The following is a 16,933-nucleotide window of genomic DNA, read 5'->3' as shown; positions in this document are numbered from 1 at the left end:
TGATAGAACTCTTTGCCATGATACTGTACATCTGTTAACAATTCAGAACGTGTTCCAAACCCCCATGTGTTCTGCTGTTTTTCTTTGCATATCTCGTGTCATGTGGACAATGAGGTTCCTATTGATTATCATTTTCTCTCTCTCCCTCCTCCTCCTCCTCATATGTCCACAGGAGCCTCTGCTGCTCCAGCAGCCCCCGCAGCCCAGGCCAACCCCTTCCAGATCAGCCAGCCGGCTCCGCCCACCCTCAACCAGATGCGGGTGAGCCCCATGCCCGCCGGCTTCGGCAACATGTCCTCCGCGGCCGAGCCCATGTCGCTGTCCTCCGTGGCCGGGATGGGCCGCATGATGGGTCCCGGTGGAGCCATGGGCATGTCCATGCCCCAGCCCCTGATGAGCACCGCCATGCCCCCCCAGGCCGGGACACAGCCGCCCGGAACCACCAACCCCTTCCTGTTGTGAGAGAGAGGAGGAGGGGGAGGTGGGGGTGTGGTCTACAGCACCCCCTCCACACTGGGCTCTCGCCTCTCTTTCACTGTGGCTCCCCAAGAAGCTTCTCCAGGATGGATGGGGATGGGGAAGTGGGGGGGGCAACCAACTCCTTTTAGTCCCAAAACGACCTCCCACAAACCCTTCCTGGCTCCCCACAGCCACACAAACTTCCTTCAGCTCTCCACTCTTCCTCCTTCTCTGCTCTCTCCCTCTCTCTCTTTATCTCTCTATCTCTCTATCTCTATCTCTGTGCTACGAGCTGCCTAGTCCTGTGTTCCCGACCTGATCGTATGATCACAATGTTGTTGATGATGACGATGTAGAAGTTACATCTGTCTACAGACCTTCTGGAGTAGTGGCAGTGTTTACAGTTTTCCCACTAGATGCTGGCGGGACAGCATCGCTCTCCTTCTACCTTCGTTGGTTCTCTCTGTTACACTCCCTCCCTCTCTCTCTCCTAGACATTTTTTTAGACTGGATACTCTTACTGTACTAACACCAGGATCTTATCTCTTCTCTACAGCTAACCTTTTATAACCCCTGTCAGTGTGCGCGCGTGCGTGTGTGTGTGTGTGTGTGTGTGTGCATGTGTTTACGCATACGTCTGAACGCTTTTACACTGTGTATTTTCCAGGCAGCTTGAGTGCATACGTCCTGGAATAACGACGAGGGAGCCGTTCAGAAGCGAGTGTGTTTGTGTTTTGTGTGTGTGTGTGTGTGTGTGTGTGTGTGAGTGAGAGAGAGTTACTAAGCAGGGATTTTGCACACTTTGCTTTTTTGTTTTGGTTCTGTGACTGCTGGGTTCACCGTTAGACCTTAGCTCTGGAGAGGGAAGCTAGCCGTTCAAACGACACGTGTCTTCGTCACAGCACTCCATGGTACCGCGGTATCACTCACTCACTCACAACTCTCATCGGGTCACTTCCCCTTCACTTTTGACCTTCTCCAATGACCCTCCAGATGAACTTTGACCTTTGGGGGTCACAGGATGGAACTTTGAACCCTGGTCAAGGGGATAGTCCCCAGATTTGAGAGTTGCTCGTTAAGGTTCTGATGCAAACACGTATTTGTTATCGAGAGGTGTAAAAGTCTCTTCTCCCAACACATTGTGAAAGGCAAATGACTCTGTGCAGTGATGGCGTCAGTATTCCACTGCTCGTAGGGTTTTTTTTAGGGGTCAAAGGGAAGTGGGAGGAGCCAGGTGTGTGTATTATAAGAGTGAAATACATTTAACCTCCAAGTGTACTTTAACTAGCGGGCCTGCCTGTTTGCCATGCAGTACATTGGAACAGAATGTTGACTTCAAGTGCAGAGATAAAAGTTACTGTTAATATACACACACAAAACAATAGGTCAGCAAACATGGCAGTGATAGAGGTTATGCCAACAGTTTCTGTGTGTGTGTGTGTGTGTGCGCGTGTGTGCTAGACATTCGGACTACACGTCAAGGGCCGTTACTACAGTGGCGTGGTTGCAGAAAAAAAGCTCTGTGTTTAGAAGACATGGTAAGCCACTCTGTATCATGGTAGAGATTTGAGCTCTGGATTTACCGCAGCTAATCTACTTGCAAGAACATTAGCCAGCGAACACACACACACACACACACACACACACACACACACACACACACACACACACACACACACGCACACAGACAAGTTCCTGTAGTGATTGGGCTATTGATAGCGCAGGGAATCCCACAGCAGTTAGACCTGGCATCATGTTAACAAACAAAAAGTGTTTATCTTCTTTTTTTAAAATTAGTTTTGTTATGATTTTACTCCTTAGATTGAAATCCATAGCCAAGCCTTTCTGTGTTGGGGAGGGGGGGCTCAATACTAGCTATACGATATCACTGTCTATTTCTCTCTCTTTGTGTTTTCTCTTTCACCCATTGGGTATATATTCCTCTTCTCTAGAAGCACAACTGTTACCAAAGTCATGGCGACTGATTTCTGGGGAGACAAACTATGCGTAGTTGAAATGATGTGGCTGAAGCTTCATTGAAAGAAAAATAAAATGGAAAAACTTGCCCATAATATCAAAGACTATTTTATATACCTACCTATATAAACCATGACTATTTTACAGTTGGTTTCGGGGGTCAGATATTTATCAGGATCAAGTTGAGCGTTTCTCTTTACCTCCTGCTGGGCAAGTCAAGTGAAACGATAACATGAATGATGACAAACACCATCCCCTGGCATGAAGACCCCACACCTCCTAGGTCTCTGCATTCTTCTTCCCTTCTTAAATTCTGTTGATCACTGCCAATGTTCTTTCTGTGGAAAGGTTATAATGATTTTGTTGTTCCTGCTTTGGTGTGAGCTGGCGCCCTCCCCTGGTCTGTTGCTGTAATTCAGACAGACCTTCATTTCTCTCAGGCAAAGGGAGGGGCGGCTCGGACTGTATGTGACGATGACGATGATAGTGATAATGGGAATTATGTGGGGGTCACGAATGATTGGATGTAAGACCAGCAAACCAGTTTTATCCTTAACTAAATATATGCAAAAATTGGAATTTGTGGTAAAGAAAAGGAGAAATGATAAAGACTTAACGCTTGACGTGTGTGGTTGTGCAAACATAGTTTTGCTGATACTGAGTCTTGTTTATTGAGATGCTATACTATGATATACTGTACTAGCCAAGACAGTGTCTGTTACTTTCTCAAGGATATTTTATACTTGGTCACACAACCCTTTTGAGAAGTGTCGCTCAACACAAATGCATTTTTAACTGGAGAAATGTTTTGTCGCCACTTAAGTTGACTATACACCATTTTTATCGCAACGTTTAAAATATGTAACTTTTGTCAAGCAATACTTGCCAAAAAGGTTGTGCACCTGGGTATAAATTAGCCTTCACTGGTCTCGCTTTCACTGTGGCCTAAACTGTTTTTTTTTTTTTAATGGTTGTGGAAAAGTTTGCATCATCACTTAATTTTAACACCGTTAAATGACATGACGTAAACAATACTACCTGACTATTCAATAGATTTCACTGCACACCTAAACTGTTAGATGAAAATCCAGTATAAGACTCCTTCCTCTGTCTTCCAGAGCCTGGAAGTCTATTTTACACGTGTTACCGGTGGGGGCAGTGAAAATGAGGCCTATGTGTAGCTAGCTAGCTCCTCTCTGTGTTACAATGTATTCACTATGCTTTTATCAAGAGGACTAACTAACATTATGGGCTACCCGTCTGTCTCTTTGTATGCATAAACAGCCACCTTCGTTTTCCATGTGTCCGTCTGTCTATTTACCCTTCTCATAGTACTGGGAGCAGGCTGCTTTTTTATTGGATACGTGCTCAAACTTGTTGGCATTATAACTGTATAATATAATTTATCATTTGTACTATTGTAACATACTGTTCTTCTGTATACCTTATTATTCTGTGTAATGGGTTTTTGTAGGAAAGTCACCGTGGTATTTTAACAGCATCTAAAAACAAAACTACAAAAAAAAAGAGCGCAGTGGAAACCGTGATGGATGACTATGACAACAAACTGTAGCTGCATTGGTTCAAAATAAAAATGTGTATCACTTCAGCTCTGGAACTCTTTTCTCAGTGTTGCTTTTATGTGTTTGCAAGCGTATACCCCCACATCTTTTCGGGTTTAGGATAATCTGAGTTTCGAGGCCCTCGCTTAAAAATGGGTGGGGCGAGAACAGGTTTAAGTTCTCAAGACAAATTTCCAATGCATTTGGGTTCATATTAGGTTAATGCTGAGAGTAAGTAACTTATTCCATCCTTTAAGTGAAGGGCTTTGATTCAGTACTAGTAACTATTGTGCAATTGTTTGGGGTGTTTAAAAATGGACAGAATTCTGAAATCAAAGTACAAATTTATTAAAAATACAAAATACAGTAGAAAATATAAAAATTCAAGTGCTTACAAACAGGTTTCTCATAATAAAATACATGGCCTAATGGAGACATTAACATGATTTTTCACCCTACAAACATTCCTATTATAAGACACACTGTGGGTATGGTACTGTACGAGTGTTAAGTCAGAGGTCACCTTTGCCACTATATCGGCTTGCTTTAGCTTAGCTGGTAGTGTACACACTTTGCAGAAGATTTACACTTACTGATAATTTCTGGTCAAAGACTGACAGTGATGCTTTCATCCCTTATGTTTACATGGTGTAGGGTGTGTGTACTGAACTTTGGGGAGGACCACATGTCTGCAAGGATAGAATACTCCCATCTGATAATTAACCACATCCTGGTATCACTATTTTGGGCATGTCATAGACAGTCTAGGCCTATATGCCCTGTTGTATGCTGGTGTTGCGCGACGGAAATAGCCCATCTATAAGCTCAAAACACGTGAGCTCATAGGTGGGCTATTTTCACCGTGCGACAGTGTCAGCCGTAAGTGATTAAAGGGAACCCCTTGTGTAGCGCTCAGGTGCCGTACAGCTGTTCTTGCGGCGCGAGGCCAGACGAGGCAGAGTGTGCCAGTGTGTTTGCAGGGTTTGTAGGAGTGGTGTCGTATCCCAGTTTCCTCATGTCTTTAGTCATGATGTTGAAGGACAGTGTGACGAATCCCTGGGAGCTAACCCGCGTCACTGAGAGACAGAAGACACACGGTACACAAGGGTTTATTAACTAGCGTACCCTGAACTTCACTCGGCTCATGGCTAAAGTGTTATCGGGAATAGATCAGCGGTTCGGGGACCCCCATGGGTCCTCCAGGGGGTCCCCAGCTAAATGATTGATAGTTGTCACCATTATTACATGCATAAGTAAATACAACTTTAGAAAACAGCTCTTCAGCTCTTAAAACGTTTGAGAACCACTAGTCTAATGCTTGTCAAATTTTGAGTTCTTGAAATTGGAGGACATTGCTCCCTCAGATTACACACGTACCTTCTCTGCCCTCTCCCTGGGCCACCACTTTAGGATCTATGTATTCAGGACGCCGGCCGAGCAGCCAGCTGTATGAGACAAGTGAATTAAAACAATACAAATATTAGTAATCTTATGAGGGAGACATTGCTGGAAGTAGGCACTGGGCATTCATCTTCATTTGAGTGTCTGGGTACGGTATGTGCTTAAGTTGCAGGCTTTATACTGTAACTATACTAGAGTCTGACCAACATATCATTCAGCGAAAATATGCTGGCTATCGGAGATATATCATAAATAATATGTTCTCCGATATGTCCCGGAATTGTTTTTTTAGTGTGTGTGTGTGTGTGTAGGGCGGATTAATAGCTATTTATACAGCTGCCTGCATTACATCTTTGTCACAAGAGTTTGATAACATTTGAGTGATCATTGTAAAAAAAAAAAAGAATTACGTATTACAAGAATATTGGCGTATACTGTACATTTTCACTCAGACATTTTTACTTCTACATTGCTCATTACTCTGGACGGTCTGGATGCATACTAATGATAATAATATCATCAATATGCAACAGTTGGATAATTACATTCACTACTGGGTAGTAGTTGGGCCGTCTACACGCAGTACTAGACAAACACACAGAAAGCAGCAGTAAATATTTGATAACGCTACAGTGATCGGCTGCATCACCCAGAGCCATTCCCCTTCTCATCTTCAAGCAAGAATATCTGATAAGCTAGATCACTAGGGCTTCATGTAGAACACGCACACAAACTTCAAAGACGGTTCACTCCATCTTACCTCGTCAATTTCTGAAGTCTCGACGTGGATTCGGGAACGAACATGGGGATAGTTCTTGTGTGTCTGATGAATAAAGAGAGGTTCATTTCAAAGCATTTTGAAAAACGTAGTAAAGTCTGTGTTCGTTTATGCATTTACATTTGTACACGTTCAACGAGTTCACAAGTTAAATGAACACAGAGGCTGTGCTCGCAAAGCACGCAGACAGTGATATGAAGGAAGGAGGTGACAAAAGGAGACAATATGGATGTGAGAGGAGGAGCAGAGAGGAGATTGTGTACAGGCGGTTTATGGTGAGAAATGTGGACATCAGGAGAGAAAGAGTCCAATGTATCAACAGACACAGGATGTGACATCATTATCCATTAAGCTATTTATGTGAGATACTAATCCAGAGACAGTTTAATATCAAGCCAGAGCACACAATTTTACATTCTGTGTTGCATACAAGTCGCCAGTATTCCTAAATACATTACGTAATGAAAATTGTAATATGTATGTCGGAAGAACTTCAGATTTAGAGGTAGTACCGAGTAGTCCCGATTCAAAGAGTTTAAAACATACAAACATTTCAGTCAAGACTAGACAATCGAATGTTTTTGAGATTTAGAGGGGAACTTTGAAATGGGTTGCACTGTTTGTATGTGTGATGGTGAACACACCTCCAACACAGCTGTGGATCATTATTGGAATTAGGATTTGTATTTAAGCAGCCTCATCTTGTTATGCATAATTTTTCTTCCTTCGTGCAACAGAGTCGCATGCTGAAAAAAGCAGATGTACAAGCTCAAGTCTTACGACAAAGTATAAATCAGGCATTGGTCAGAAGCTACTGTCCAGTAGGCATTACCAAGATGATGTTCGAGTGGAGCGACTTTTTTTTTTAAGGACTTTGATTAATCTACTGATTAATATTTCAGTGGGTAGAAGTGATATGAGGCAATGAGAGCACGGGGGAATGGAGAAGACAGAGGGATAATATTAGACTGGAGGTTGAGACAGTGGTGTAACTGTGAGCACAGGGTAGCATATTGTAATCTAGAGAAGCAGAGCAGAATGAACCTCATACTTGGCAATAAAACCAGTCTGTCTGTTCTGCATTGTGTCTAAATGAACTGTGGATGTTTTTTATGTTGAGAAGGAGAACACACATCTTAATGCTCCCAAAAATATGCACTTATTCAGTGGTAAAAAGTCTAAAAACACCACGTTTTGGCCACTATGGCCTTCATTTATGTTTATACACATGTTAAAAGGATCCCTGCTAATAAGCCTTATATGCCTTAATACATTATAATTGCCCTCTATAACTGAAAATGTAAAACAACTTAAATATTTTATTTATTTCAGAAATAGTTCATCTTTTACTCAAGCAGGACAACGCCCGTCGCAAGTTGATGATGTCATCTGCCCATGTGTGGTCTAGCCCTATGGAATTTATGGAATGCATGTGCAAAAAATAAAACCTTAATACTTCCTAAGGTTAATATGAGCATCAAATCAATATAAATATTTTTTATTTGCACATGCATTCCATACATTGAAGGGCTGGACCACACATGGGCAAATGACTTCATCACCTTGCGCTTGAGTAAAAGAAAGAAATAAAATATTTCAGGTGTTTTAAATTTAAATTTTAGTTATAGAGGGCAATTATGACATATTAAGACACATACGGCTTATTAACCATGGATCCTTTTAAAGTAATATTAGATGGGGTGTCTGAATGTGAATAAGAGGGCAGGACGGTAGGGAGAATAGAGTGGAAGGAAGTGATACTGACTGTCCAGGGGTGATGGGGATGTGTGTGACTCCGTAGCCACGGACCACGTCGTTGCCAAACGTATCTGGGCCGTAGACACTCACCACCATCTGAGGCCCTGGGGAACGCACACAGACAAATACGTACCTCACTAATGTTGCTCAGTAGTTCCTGTTTTACTCATTGTCATCCATTACATTAATATTTCAATCACAGGGTTATAATGTATACATAGTGGCCCTCATTTATCAACGCGGTGCAGCCCAAATAATGGGCGTACGGCGAGATCACCGCACCTTTCGGCATTTATCAATATATCCTGACGTGGGCTTCATCCTACCGTAGGCTGAAATCTCACGTCTGGTCGGTACCAGTTGTTGACTTTGGCTGCACCCGTTTATTCCATTCTAGACCTGCAGAGCAACATTGTCTGACTGTCTGACAGGCATCTAGACACATAATCCACTCCTAAAAGTATATCTACACTAATAAATAATCCCTGTGAAAATATAACAATTTATAAAGTAATTTAATTTCTAAATGTGACTTTGACGTTGGTGTACGGCCGAATATATGGAAAAATATACGCCGGTTTGTACGCTGCGTTGATAAATGAGGGCCAGTGTATTTATTCTGGGGGTGCAAAAAGCTGTCAATCGTGTGTGTGTATTGTGCCTTTCTGTGTGTTCTACTCACAGCCAGATGGATTGGTGCTCTTGAAAGTAATTTCCAGAGGGAAGTTCCACACTAGTCTGTGAGGGGGGTGACTGCCTTTGGAGGTGATCTGAGAGATACCTTCCTCTAATCCCTAGAGAGAGAGAGAGAGAGAGGGTGGGGATTGGGAGAAAGGAAAAGAGAGACATGTTGCGATGAGAGAGAAGAAAATTGTGAAAATTGGGATTAAGATGCACAAATGTTCCATTTTCAGTAGGCCTACTTCCTCATTAATTGATATCTTATCAATATCACGTTGACGAACCATAGATATGGAACCGCGTTCATGAATATAACGTGAAACCAAATAGATATGATTCATTATTACAGTACTCACCGACGTAGGAGCCCAGTCGTGCCCGTAGACAAAACAGTATTTACAGTACAAATCGTCGTAATCTGGAAACTGAAACAAAAAAGAACATGCAACAAAAACAATTATCTATAAGGATAAACCAGGGTTCATCGCCATGCTGGCTTGTGGTGGACATTTTTGTCAAAATTCTATCTTTGCCATGGACATAAAATGAGTTGAAAATGATATGACCAGAAACTCTGAGAGTGTACAAATGTGTACAAATGCAACCAAATGGATCCTACGGGTCCATTTGGTTCCATTTGTACACTCTCAGAGTTATGGGGGTCCTTGAAAATAAAAAGAAAGTTAGAGAAGGCTTGTGTGCATGGGGATCTCATTTTAAACAAGCTTAGTGCTTTATGAGTCTTTCAGTTTAGTAGACCTTGTATTGTGAATTTGTACTTCCATGTACTGTTCTCATGTCTTACTAAATAAAGTACATCAATCAATCAATCAATCAATCAATCAATCAATCAATCAATCAATCAATCAATCAGAACCACTGTACCAGTGGACTCCTAATGTGCCATAGTGTCATAATAAATCATCAGTGTCATACACATTCTGAAGAAACCCTGGAGACTGACATTCAGTGATTGGGTCTCATGATCAAAATAAGAACATTATAATATGTAAAAAACAAAACAAAAATCTAAGATTTGCCACAGACAAGGCCAAGTCTAGCCATGCACGGACACATTTTGTCCTTGTAGGGAGGGACTCATTGCCGACCTCCATCCACATTATAAACAACACAGGACAGGACGGGAGGACAGACACTCACGTTCGCTCCCTCGATCTGTCCGTTGACCATGAGCAGAAACACCGACGGGTTGTTTGCAGCAGCCATCACTGTAGTGTGTCTGTACTAGTAACACTGTAATGTGATCACACCGAGGTGTGACTGTACGAGCACATCAATCAATCCTATTTCAGGGTTTCTCTGGTCAATAAAGCTAAGAGCTACTAGCTAGCCCATTGAGCTAGCCGATTTAACGAATAAGCTACCCCCGTTGCTGGGGGCAACGCTTGCTTTCCCTACGGCTAGTTGCGAGGATCAAACTGAACGCAGACGTGACGCGGAACAACATGGATTGTTGTTGTTGTTAAGTGATCGCCTGCTGGAGTGTTCTTGGCAGCGTGGTGGAAGTCTGCTGGAATTCAAACTTTACTTGAGTAAAAGTACAAACATATTGGTATTAAAATACTAAAGTACTTAAAGACAATTCCAAAAAGTAGAAAGTCCTCATTATGCAGAACGTACATTTTCACAAGTTATCATGTCTAAAATTTTGTTGTCTGTCCTGTGTGATGTGAATTTGTCCTTTATGTAATGTACAGTCAGTGAAGACAAATTTCCCCACGGGGACCAATAAATCTAATCTAATCTAATCTAATCTAAATGTATTTAAAAAAATCGAAATAGCAGATCTACAAGCCCACAACACATAGCATGAGCTTGTAGATTGGCTATTTTCAAATAGCCAAAATTTAAATAGGACTGGTTAGAGTGTTTTGTAATAATAATACAAATCTACAAAGTAACCAACTAAAGTGTTTTTGTGGAGTAAATGTAATAAAGTACAATATTTTCCTCTGAGATAGTGGAGTAGAAGTAAAAGGATAGAGAATTGGAAATCTAATACTTTACTCCAGTAAAGTAAAAGTAGCCAACCTCAAAATTGTACTTAAGTACAGTACTTGAATTCTTCTGAAGTATCATTTTAAAAAAGAGACCGTTTACTTTAAACATGTTTATTATTATAATCACATTAAACAAGCAACCAAACCAAACCAAACCAACGATCATTTTTGCGCACAACACTGGCACGGTATTGTCATAGAATGTCCACAAGATGGCGACCGTGGGCTACATTAGAAAATTAGAACCTAAAGTGAATCAGTCCGAGTCAATGGGTTGAGTGCATGGAGTTATAATGGTTGTGTGCGATTCTGTGCCACAAATCAGTGATGATTTGTCCATAATCCATATTTATGTTTGTTCTTACCTTGCCAAAACAACTAATATCACACCCAGAGAGAAAACAAAGAGATCCATTTGTTTGCTCTCTCTGCCATGGTGCCACTCTTTTGTCTCTTTGCCAGTGGTGGAAAAAGTATTCATATTTTTCATATAAGTACAAGTATCAATACTGCAATGTAGAAATACGGTGTTTAAGTAAAAGTCTGGAATTCAAAATGTACTTGAGTGAAAGTAGGCTACACAAAAATTGATATCAAAATGTACTTAAAGTACCAAAAGTAGAAAGTAGGCTACTCATTATGCAGAATGTCCCATTTCACAAGTTTTCAAATGTAGGCCATAAATTATCAACATCAAGAACATCTTTTGAAAATAGCAGATGTACAAGCTGTAGCTTGTAGCTTGTAGATAGAATAATAATCCAAATCGACAAACTAACTAGTAACTAAAGTTTTCAAATAATGTAGTCTGTAGAGGAGTAAAAGTACAATATTTGCCTCTGAGATAGTGGAGTAGAAGTAAAAGTACTGAAAACTGGAAATACTCCAGTAAAGTAAAAACAAAATTGTACTTAGGTACAGTAGGCTACGGGAGTACATTATGTAGCCTACTTAGTTACTTTACACCACTGCTCTTTGTCCCACTGTTGTGTCCACTCCAGGCCCCTGGTATCTGACCTTCAGAGTCCCTCTTTGCTATCTGCCTGGTTGTGATCATGTGACAGCATGACCACTGACATGCATGACAGTCATTATGGCAACAATAATGTTGCCATAATGAAGGCTAAGGTTGGGGCGTCTGCTGGCCTAGCGGTCCAGGTGCATACCACATACTGGTCATCCAGCTTGACAGCGCGTCGCGGGTTTGACTCCCGATCCCGATGACCTTTGCTGTATGTCATCCCCCCGTCTCTCTCCCCATTTCCTGTCAGCCTACTATCCTATCAATAAAGGCAGAAAAAGCCCCAAAAATATCTTTAAAAAAGAAAGTTAAGGTTAAATTTAGCCTGATAATGGCCTATGTACCGTGCATTTTCGAATCATGTACTGTATACTTTACATTATTTCAGATAATTTTACATTGAGGTGCCAGGCGTCTCAGATTTAACTTGAGTTTTATAATGGAAGTCAATGGGGCCAGACTGGGTTGAAACCTCGCCCAAATGTGGAGCCATACATAGTTACGTCATAGATGATGGACGTTACAGGCCACATGAAGCTCTAAATCCACAATAGCCATGCCATTATTAGATCCCACTGTGTTTGAATGGGTCTCTACTTACTCTGTTTCACAACCAATCAGATAAAGTTGTAGCTGGGCTGTGGACCCAATTCCTTGGGTTTACACTGAGAAGTGTCTCTAACGTATTTTTTGTAAAAGAATAAATAATGTTATGCCTTTATTTATAGGACAGTAGACTGACAGGAAACGGGGAGAGAGATGGGGAGTGACACTCAGCAAAGATCATCAGGATCGGGACCTCAAACCCACGACACACTGTCAGGCTGGCATTGCAGCCTATACTGTAGGGCATTGGTTCTCAAAGTGGGGTCCGGGGACCCCAGGGGTACCTGAGGGGGTTCCAGGGGGTCCCCAGCTAAATGGAGGATAGTTAGGAACCAAATGGACCCTATGTGGGTCTGTAACTCTGAGAGTGTACAAATGGAACCAAATGGACCCTAACGGGTCCATTTGGTTCCATTTGTACACTCTCAGAGTTAAATTAACATTGATTTTACAATATGAATTGGGGTCCCAGAGATATAAATGCCTTTAAATGGGGGTCCGTAGCCTAATGCATGTCAAACCGGGGGTCCTTAAAACTAAAATAGTTGAGAATCACTGCTAGAGCCGTAAAAATCTTCTCTTATGGGGGTCCCTGGCATATCTTTTGAAATGGGGGTCCGCGGGCTAATAAGTGTCAATTTGGGGGTCCTTGACATGAAAAGGTTTGAGAACCACTGCTGTAGGGTGCCTGGACCACCACGCTGTGGCCCAGGCCCAGGAGTTTAATGAGTGTCTCTGTAGAGGACAAGCTGTTTAGAAAAAGGTCTGTTTCTTTGTCTGTCTGTCTGGGCTAATCACGTTTTCTATATTTAGAAAATATATTTCCCATTAATCTTATAATGTAATTCAATGCAGTCAGATCCAGCAGATCCTTACCCAAATATGGGGTCATACGTCGATACGTATGTCATAGACTGGCCACCTGAAGTCAGAATACAACATGAAAGCCACATCGTTCTTTGATCCCTTCTTATTGTATGGCACTCTTCATATCTTAGTATGGATCCTTTTGGTCCCTATGTCATGATTATGTCACAGGGTCAGCTGGAGGCAATACAAAAAAGGAATACTGGATGAGATAGAACGAATGATTCAGAAAAAGGAATCTGTGGAGTCAGGATCAGACACTGTACTCTGTGGATTATACTTTAAACTGACTACAACACCAAGGGGGTGCTGTGAAGGAAGAAGGGTCCTGGAAGGTTCTGGACGTGCAATATAAACAAGGAATACGTGGGCTGGGTGTGCCACAAATGGCCCCGTCTATGGACCACAACCAACATGACAACAGCACAAGTGACGAACTGGTGAGCGCAGTCACTCTGTACACACGAAAACCCTGGCTGCTACATGTTACTGTGTTCCCGTTTGTGGCTGTTCTCTACCCCGGCTGGCTGTACATCTGGTTAGGTGGAGTATATGGTGCTTCGGAGTACCTGGAGGCAGGCCTGCTGGCGCTGGCTGCAATTGGGATCGCGCAGATTCTATTAGTGCTGTCTGGTTATTGGTCTGTGCATGCGCACTGTTGGCTCACTTGTTCCAAGGAACCAGACCCACGAAAGGCTACGCTGGCAAAGGTCATACCCACCCCGAACAATGGTTCTGCTGAGCTCGTGGCACTTCAGAGGGACCAGGGTAAGGATGGTGAGGAGATTCTGTCCTTTGAGTTTCAGAAGGTCTGCTATGTCTTTGAGGAGAAATGTTTCCTCCCAGTGGTATTTCCCATCAGACACCCGATTGGCTACTATCAGGCGTGGCATGGCTACCACGAGGAAGCGGACTTGCGAGCTGCAGAAAAACGTTACGGCACCAACCGTGTTGAGATGGTGGTGCCTGATTTCCTGGAGCTCTTCAAAGAGAGAGCCACGGCTCCCTTCTTTGTGTTCCAAGTGTTCTGTGTGGGGCTGTGGTGTCTGGATGTGTACTGGTACTTCAGTGTATTCACACTCTTCACACTGGTGGCGTTTGAGTCCTCACTGGTCAAGCGGCAAATGAGGAATATGTCTGAGATCCGAGGCATGAGGAACAAGCGCTACAAGATCCATGTTTATCGTAACAGGTGGTGGACACCAATATCCAGTGATGAGCTTGTCCCTGGAGACATTGTCTCAATAGGACGGTCATCTCAGGATAACTTGGTGCCGTGTGATGTGCTGCTGCTCAGAGGACACTGCATTGTGGATGAGGCCATGCTGACCGGAGAGTCAGTGCCCCAGATGAAGGAGCCAGTAGAGGACCTGGACCCAGAACATATCTTGGACCTTCAGATGGACTCTCGTCTCCATATCATTTATGGTGGGACTAAAGTGATCCAGCATAGCCCCCCTCCAAAAGTCAATGCTCAGCTCAAACCTCTAGACAATGGTTGTGTGGCCTATGTACTGAGAACTGGATTCTACACCACGCAAGGTAAACTATTGCGGACCATCCTCTTTGGGGTGAAGAGAGTGACGGAAAACAATCTGGAGACCTTCATTTTCATCCTCTTCCTCCTGTTGTTTGCCATTGCTGCAGCTTGCTACGTATGGGTAGAGGGGACTAAGGACGTGAGCCGTAACCGGTACAAGTTATTTCTGGAGTGCACCCTAATCCTCACCAATGTGATCCCACAAGATCTCCCCATCCAGCTGTCAATGGCAGTCAACGCCTCTCTTGTCGCCCTCACTAAACTATATGTATCCTGTACAGAGCCTTTCAGGATCCCATTTGCAGGGAAAGTGGAGGTTTGCTGCTTTGACAAGACGGGAACCTTGACTAGTGACAGTCTGGTGGTACGAGGAGTGGCAGGCCTCAGAGAAGGGAACAAGGTGATGCCTATGTTTCAGATCCCATTGGAGACCCAGCGAGTAGTGGCCACCTGCCACTCGCTGATCACCCTGGATGATGGGCAGCTGGTGGGAGATCCGTTAGAGAAGGCCATGCTGACTGCTGCAGACTGGGTGCTCACCAAAGATGAGAAGGTTTTTGCTCGTGGCATCAAAACCCAGGGACTAAAGATCCACCAGCGCTTCCACTTTGCCAGCGCTCTGAAGCGAATGTCAGTCCTGGCTTCCTATGAAAAGAAGGGTTCCACTGGGCTCTGCTACATTTCCACTGTCAAAGGAGCACCAGAGACACTCAGGGAAATGTTTTCAGTGTGTCCCGCAAGCTATGACAAGGTCCACAGGGAGATGTCCCGGGAAGGAGCCAGAGTTCTGGCTTTAGGCTACAAAGAGATAGGACACCTCAGCCATCAACAGGTGAAGGAAATGAATCGTGATGCACTGGAGTGTGACCTGCGTTTCGCTGGGTTCATGGTAGTGTCATGCCCCCTCAAGAATGACAGCAAGGCTGTCATCAGAGAGCTCCAGGAGGCATCACATTACGTGGTGATGATCACAGGTGACAACCCGCTAACGGCATGTCACGTCGCGAAAGAGCTACACTTCATTCAGAAGGACCATACACTTATATTACAGTCAGGTCCCAATCCAGGTGAGTGGCAGTGGGAGTCCATAGATGGCAGCGTGCATATACCAATGCCCCCTCCATCGATCTCCTCTTTCGTCCATCAGTATGACCTGTGTGTGACAGGGGAGGGACTGACTAGACTGGCTAGTGACGCACAGCTTCTACACACCCTACTGCCTCACGTGAGAGTGTTTGCCAGGGTCAGCCCAAAACAGAAGGAGTTAGTGATCACAAGTCTAAATGGCCTGGGCTATGTGACGTTGATGTGTGGCGATGGAACAAACGACATCGGAGCTCTCAAACATGCCCACGTAGGTGTTGCTCTGTTGGCAACGCAGAAGGTGAGCATCAACCACCGTCTTACATCAACAGTCTTACAAGAGCTCGAAGAGGACCAGATACAAGTAGTGAAGCTGGGAGATGCCTCCATTGCTGCCCCCTTCACCTCCAAACTGTCCTCAATTCAATGTGTTTGCCATGTGATAAAGCAGGGCCGTTGTACCCTGGTGACAACACAGCAGATGTTTAAGATTCTTGCTCTGAATGCCCTGGTGCTGGCCTTCAGTCAGTCTGTGCTCTACCTCGAGGGGGTCATGTTCAGTGATATCCAGTTTACCCTGCAGGGCATTTTGTTGACCGGCTGTTTCCTCTTCATATCAAGGTCAAAGCCACTTAAGTGCTTATCCAGAGAGCGGCCCTTACCAAACATCTTCAATCTCTATACGGTGTTAACGGTGCTGCTACAGTTTTCTGTTCACTTCTGCTGTTTGGTGTATCTTTACCAAGGGGCACAGAGCAGAAGTCCTCCAAGGGTGGACCAGTTTGTGGATCTATATAAAGAATTTGAGCCCAGTCTTATCAACAGCACTGTATACATTATGTCAGTGGCCATGCAGATGGCTACCTTTGCCATTAACTACAAGGGTCACCCTTTCATGGAGTCCCTCACTGAGAATCGACCATTACTATGGAGTATTGCCCTATCAGGTTTAGCCATTGTAGGACTGTTGACGGGTTTCTCACCAGAATTCAATGAACAGTTTGCTCTAGTTGACATTCCCACTGAGTTCAAACTAGTCATTGCCATGGTGCTTGTGGTGGACTTTGTTTCCGCTCTACTGGTGGACCGTATCCTGCAGTTCCTGCTTGGCAAAGGAACCCTCAGGCTGCATTCTTGAACTTATACCAATGCAACTGCTGCCCTAAGCAAGCAAACTGT

At 43.6% G+C, this 16,933-nt stretch overlaps 4 protein-coding genes across 9 annotated transcripts in view; 2 read left to right on the top strand and 2 right to left on the bottom strand.

Moving 5' to 3' along the window:
• epn2 (epsin 2) overlaps positions 1 to 4,054 on the top strand; it is a 39,104-nt gene extending 35,050 nt beyond the window's left edge. For all 5 annotated transcript variants that reach the window (XM_084072425.1, XM_084072424.1, XM_084072423.1 and 2 more), the window contains one exon: positions 173 to 4,054. In XM_084072425.1, the coding sequence (XP_083928551.1) occupies positions 173 to 462 (290 nt within the window). In that variant the 3' untranslated portion in view covers positions 463 to 4,054. The remainder of the gene's footprint in view (positions 1 to 172) is intronic.
• Positions 1 to 16,933, bottom strand: part of rpusd1 (RNA pseudouridine synthase domain containing 1) — a 426,852-nt gene that overhangs the window by 341,085 nt on the left and 68,834 nt on the right. The gene's annotated exons all lie outside the window — the stretch shown is intronic.
• On the bottom strand, positions 4,331 to 9,976 carry b9d1 (B9 protein domain 1). Of its 2 annotated transcripts, XM_084071585.1 has the most exons (7): positions 9,778 to 9,976; positions 8,973 to 9,041; positions 8,618 to 8,729; positions 7,943 to 8,039; positions 6,160 to 6,222; positions 5,376 to 5,443; positions 4,331 to 5,074 (listed from the first exon to the last, which is right to left on the bottom strand). In XM_084071585.1, the coding sequence occupies exons 1-7, from the start codon at positions 9,841 to 9,843 to the stop codon at positions 4,911 to 4,913; spliced, it is 639 nt and encodes a 212-aa protein (XP_083927711.1). In that variant the 5' UTR covers positions 9,844 to 9,976; the 3' UTR covers positions 4,331 to 4,910. The 2 variants fall into 2 exon arrangements, with proteins under 2 accessions (XP_083927711.1, XP_083927712.1); XM_084071586.1 differs by lacking the exon at positions 8,973 to 9,041.
• On the top strand, positions 13,518 to 16,892 carry LOC311055283 (endoplasmic reticulum transmembrane helix translocase-like; the record flags this gene model as incomplete). Its single annotated transcript, XM_084071414.1, has 1 exon — positions 13,518 to 16,892. The coding sequence occupies one exon, from the start codon at positions 13,518 to 13,520 to the stop codon at positions 16,890 to 16,892; it is 3,375 nt and encodes a 1,124-aa protein (XP_083927540.1).

The sequence above is a fragment of the Gymnoscopelus microlampas genome (genome assembly GCF_963454915.1).
Source record: "Gymnoscopelus microlampas genome assembly, chromosome: 11".
In the NCBI taxonomy this organism is placed as follows: Eukaryota; Metazoa; Chordata; class Actinopteri; order Myctophiformes; family Myctophidae; genus Gymnoscopelus; species Gymnoscopelus microlampas.
The sequence above is the reverse complement of the archived record's forward strand: the minus strand, read 5'-3'. Positions and strand labels throughout refer to the sequence as shown.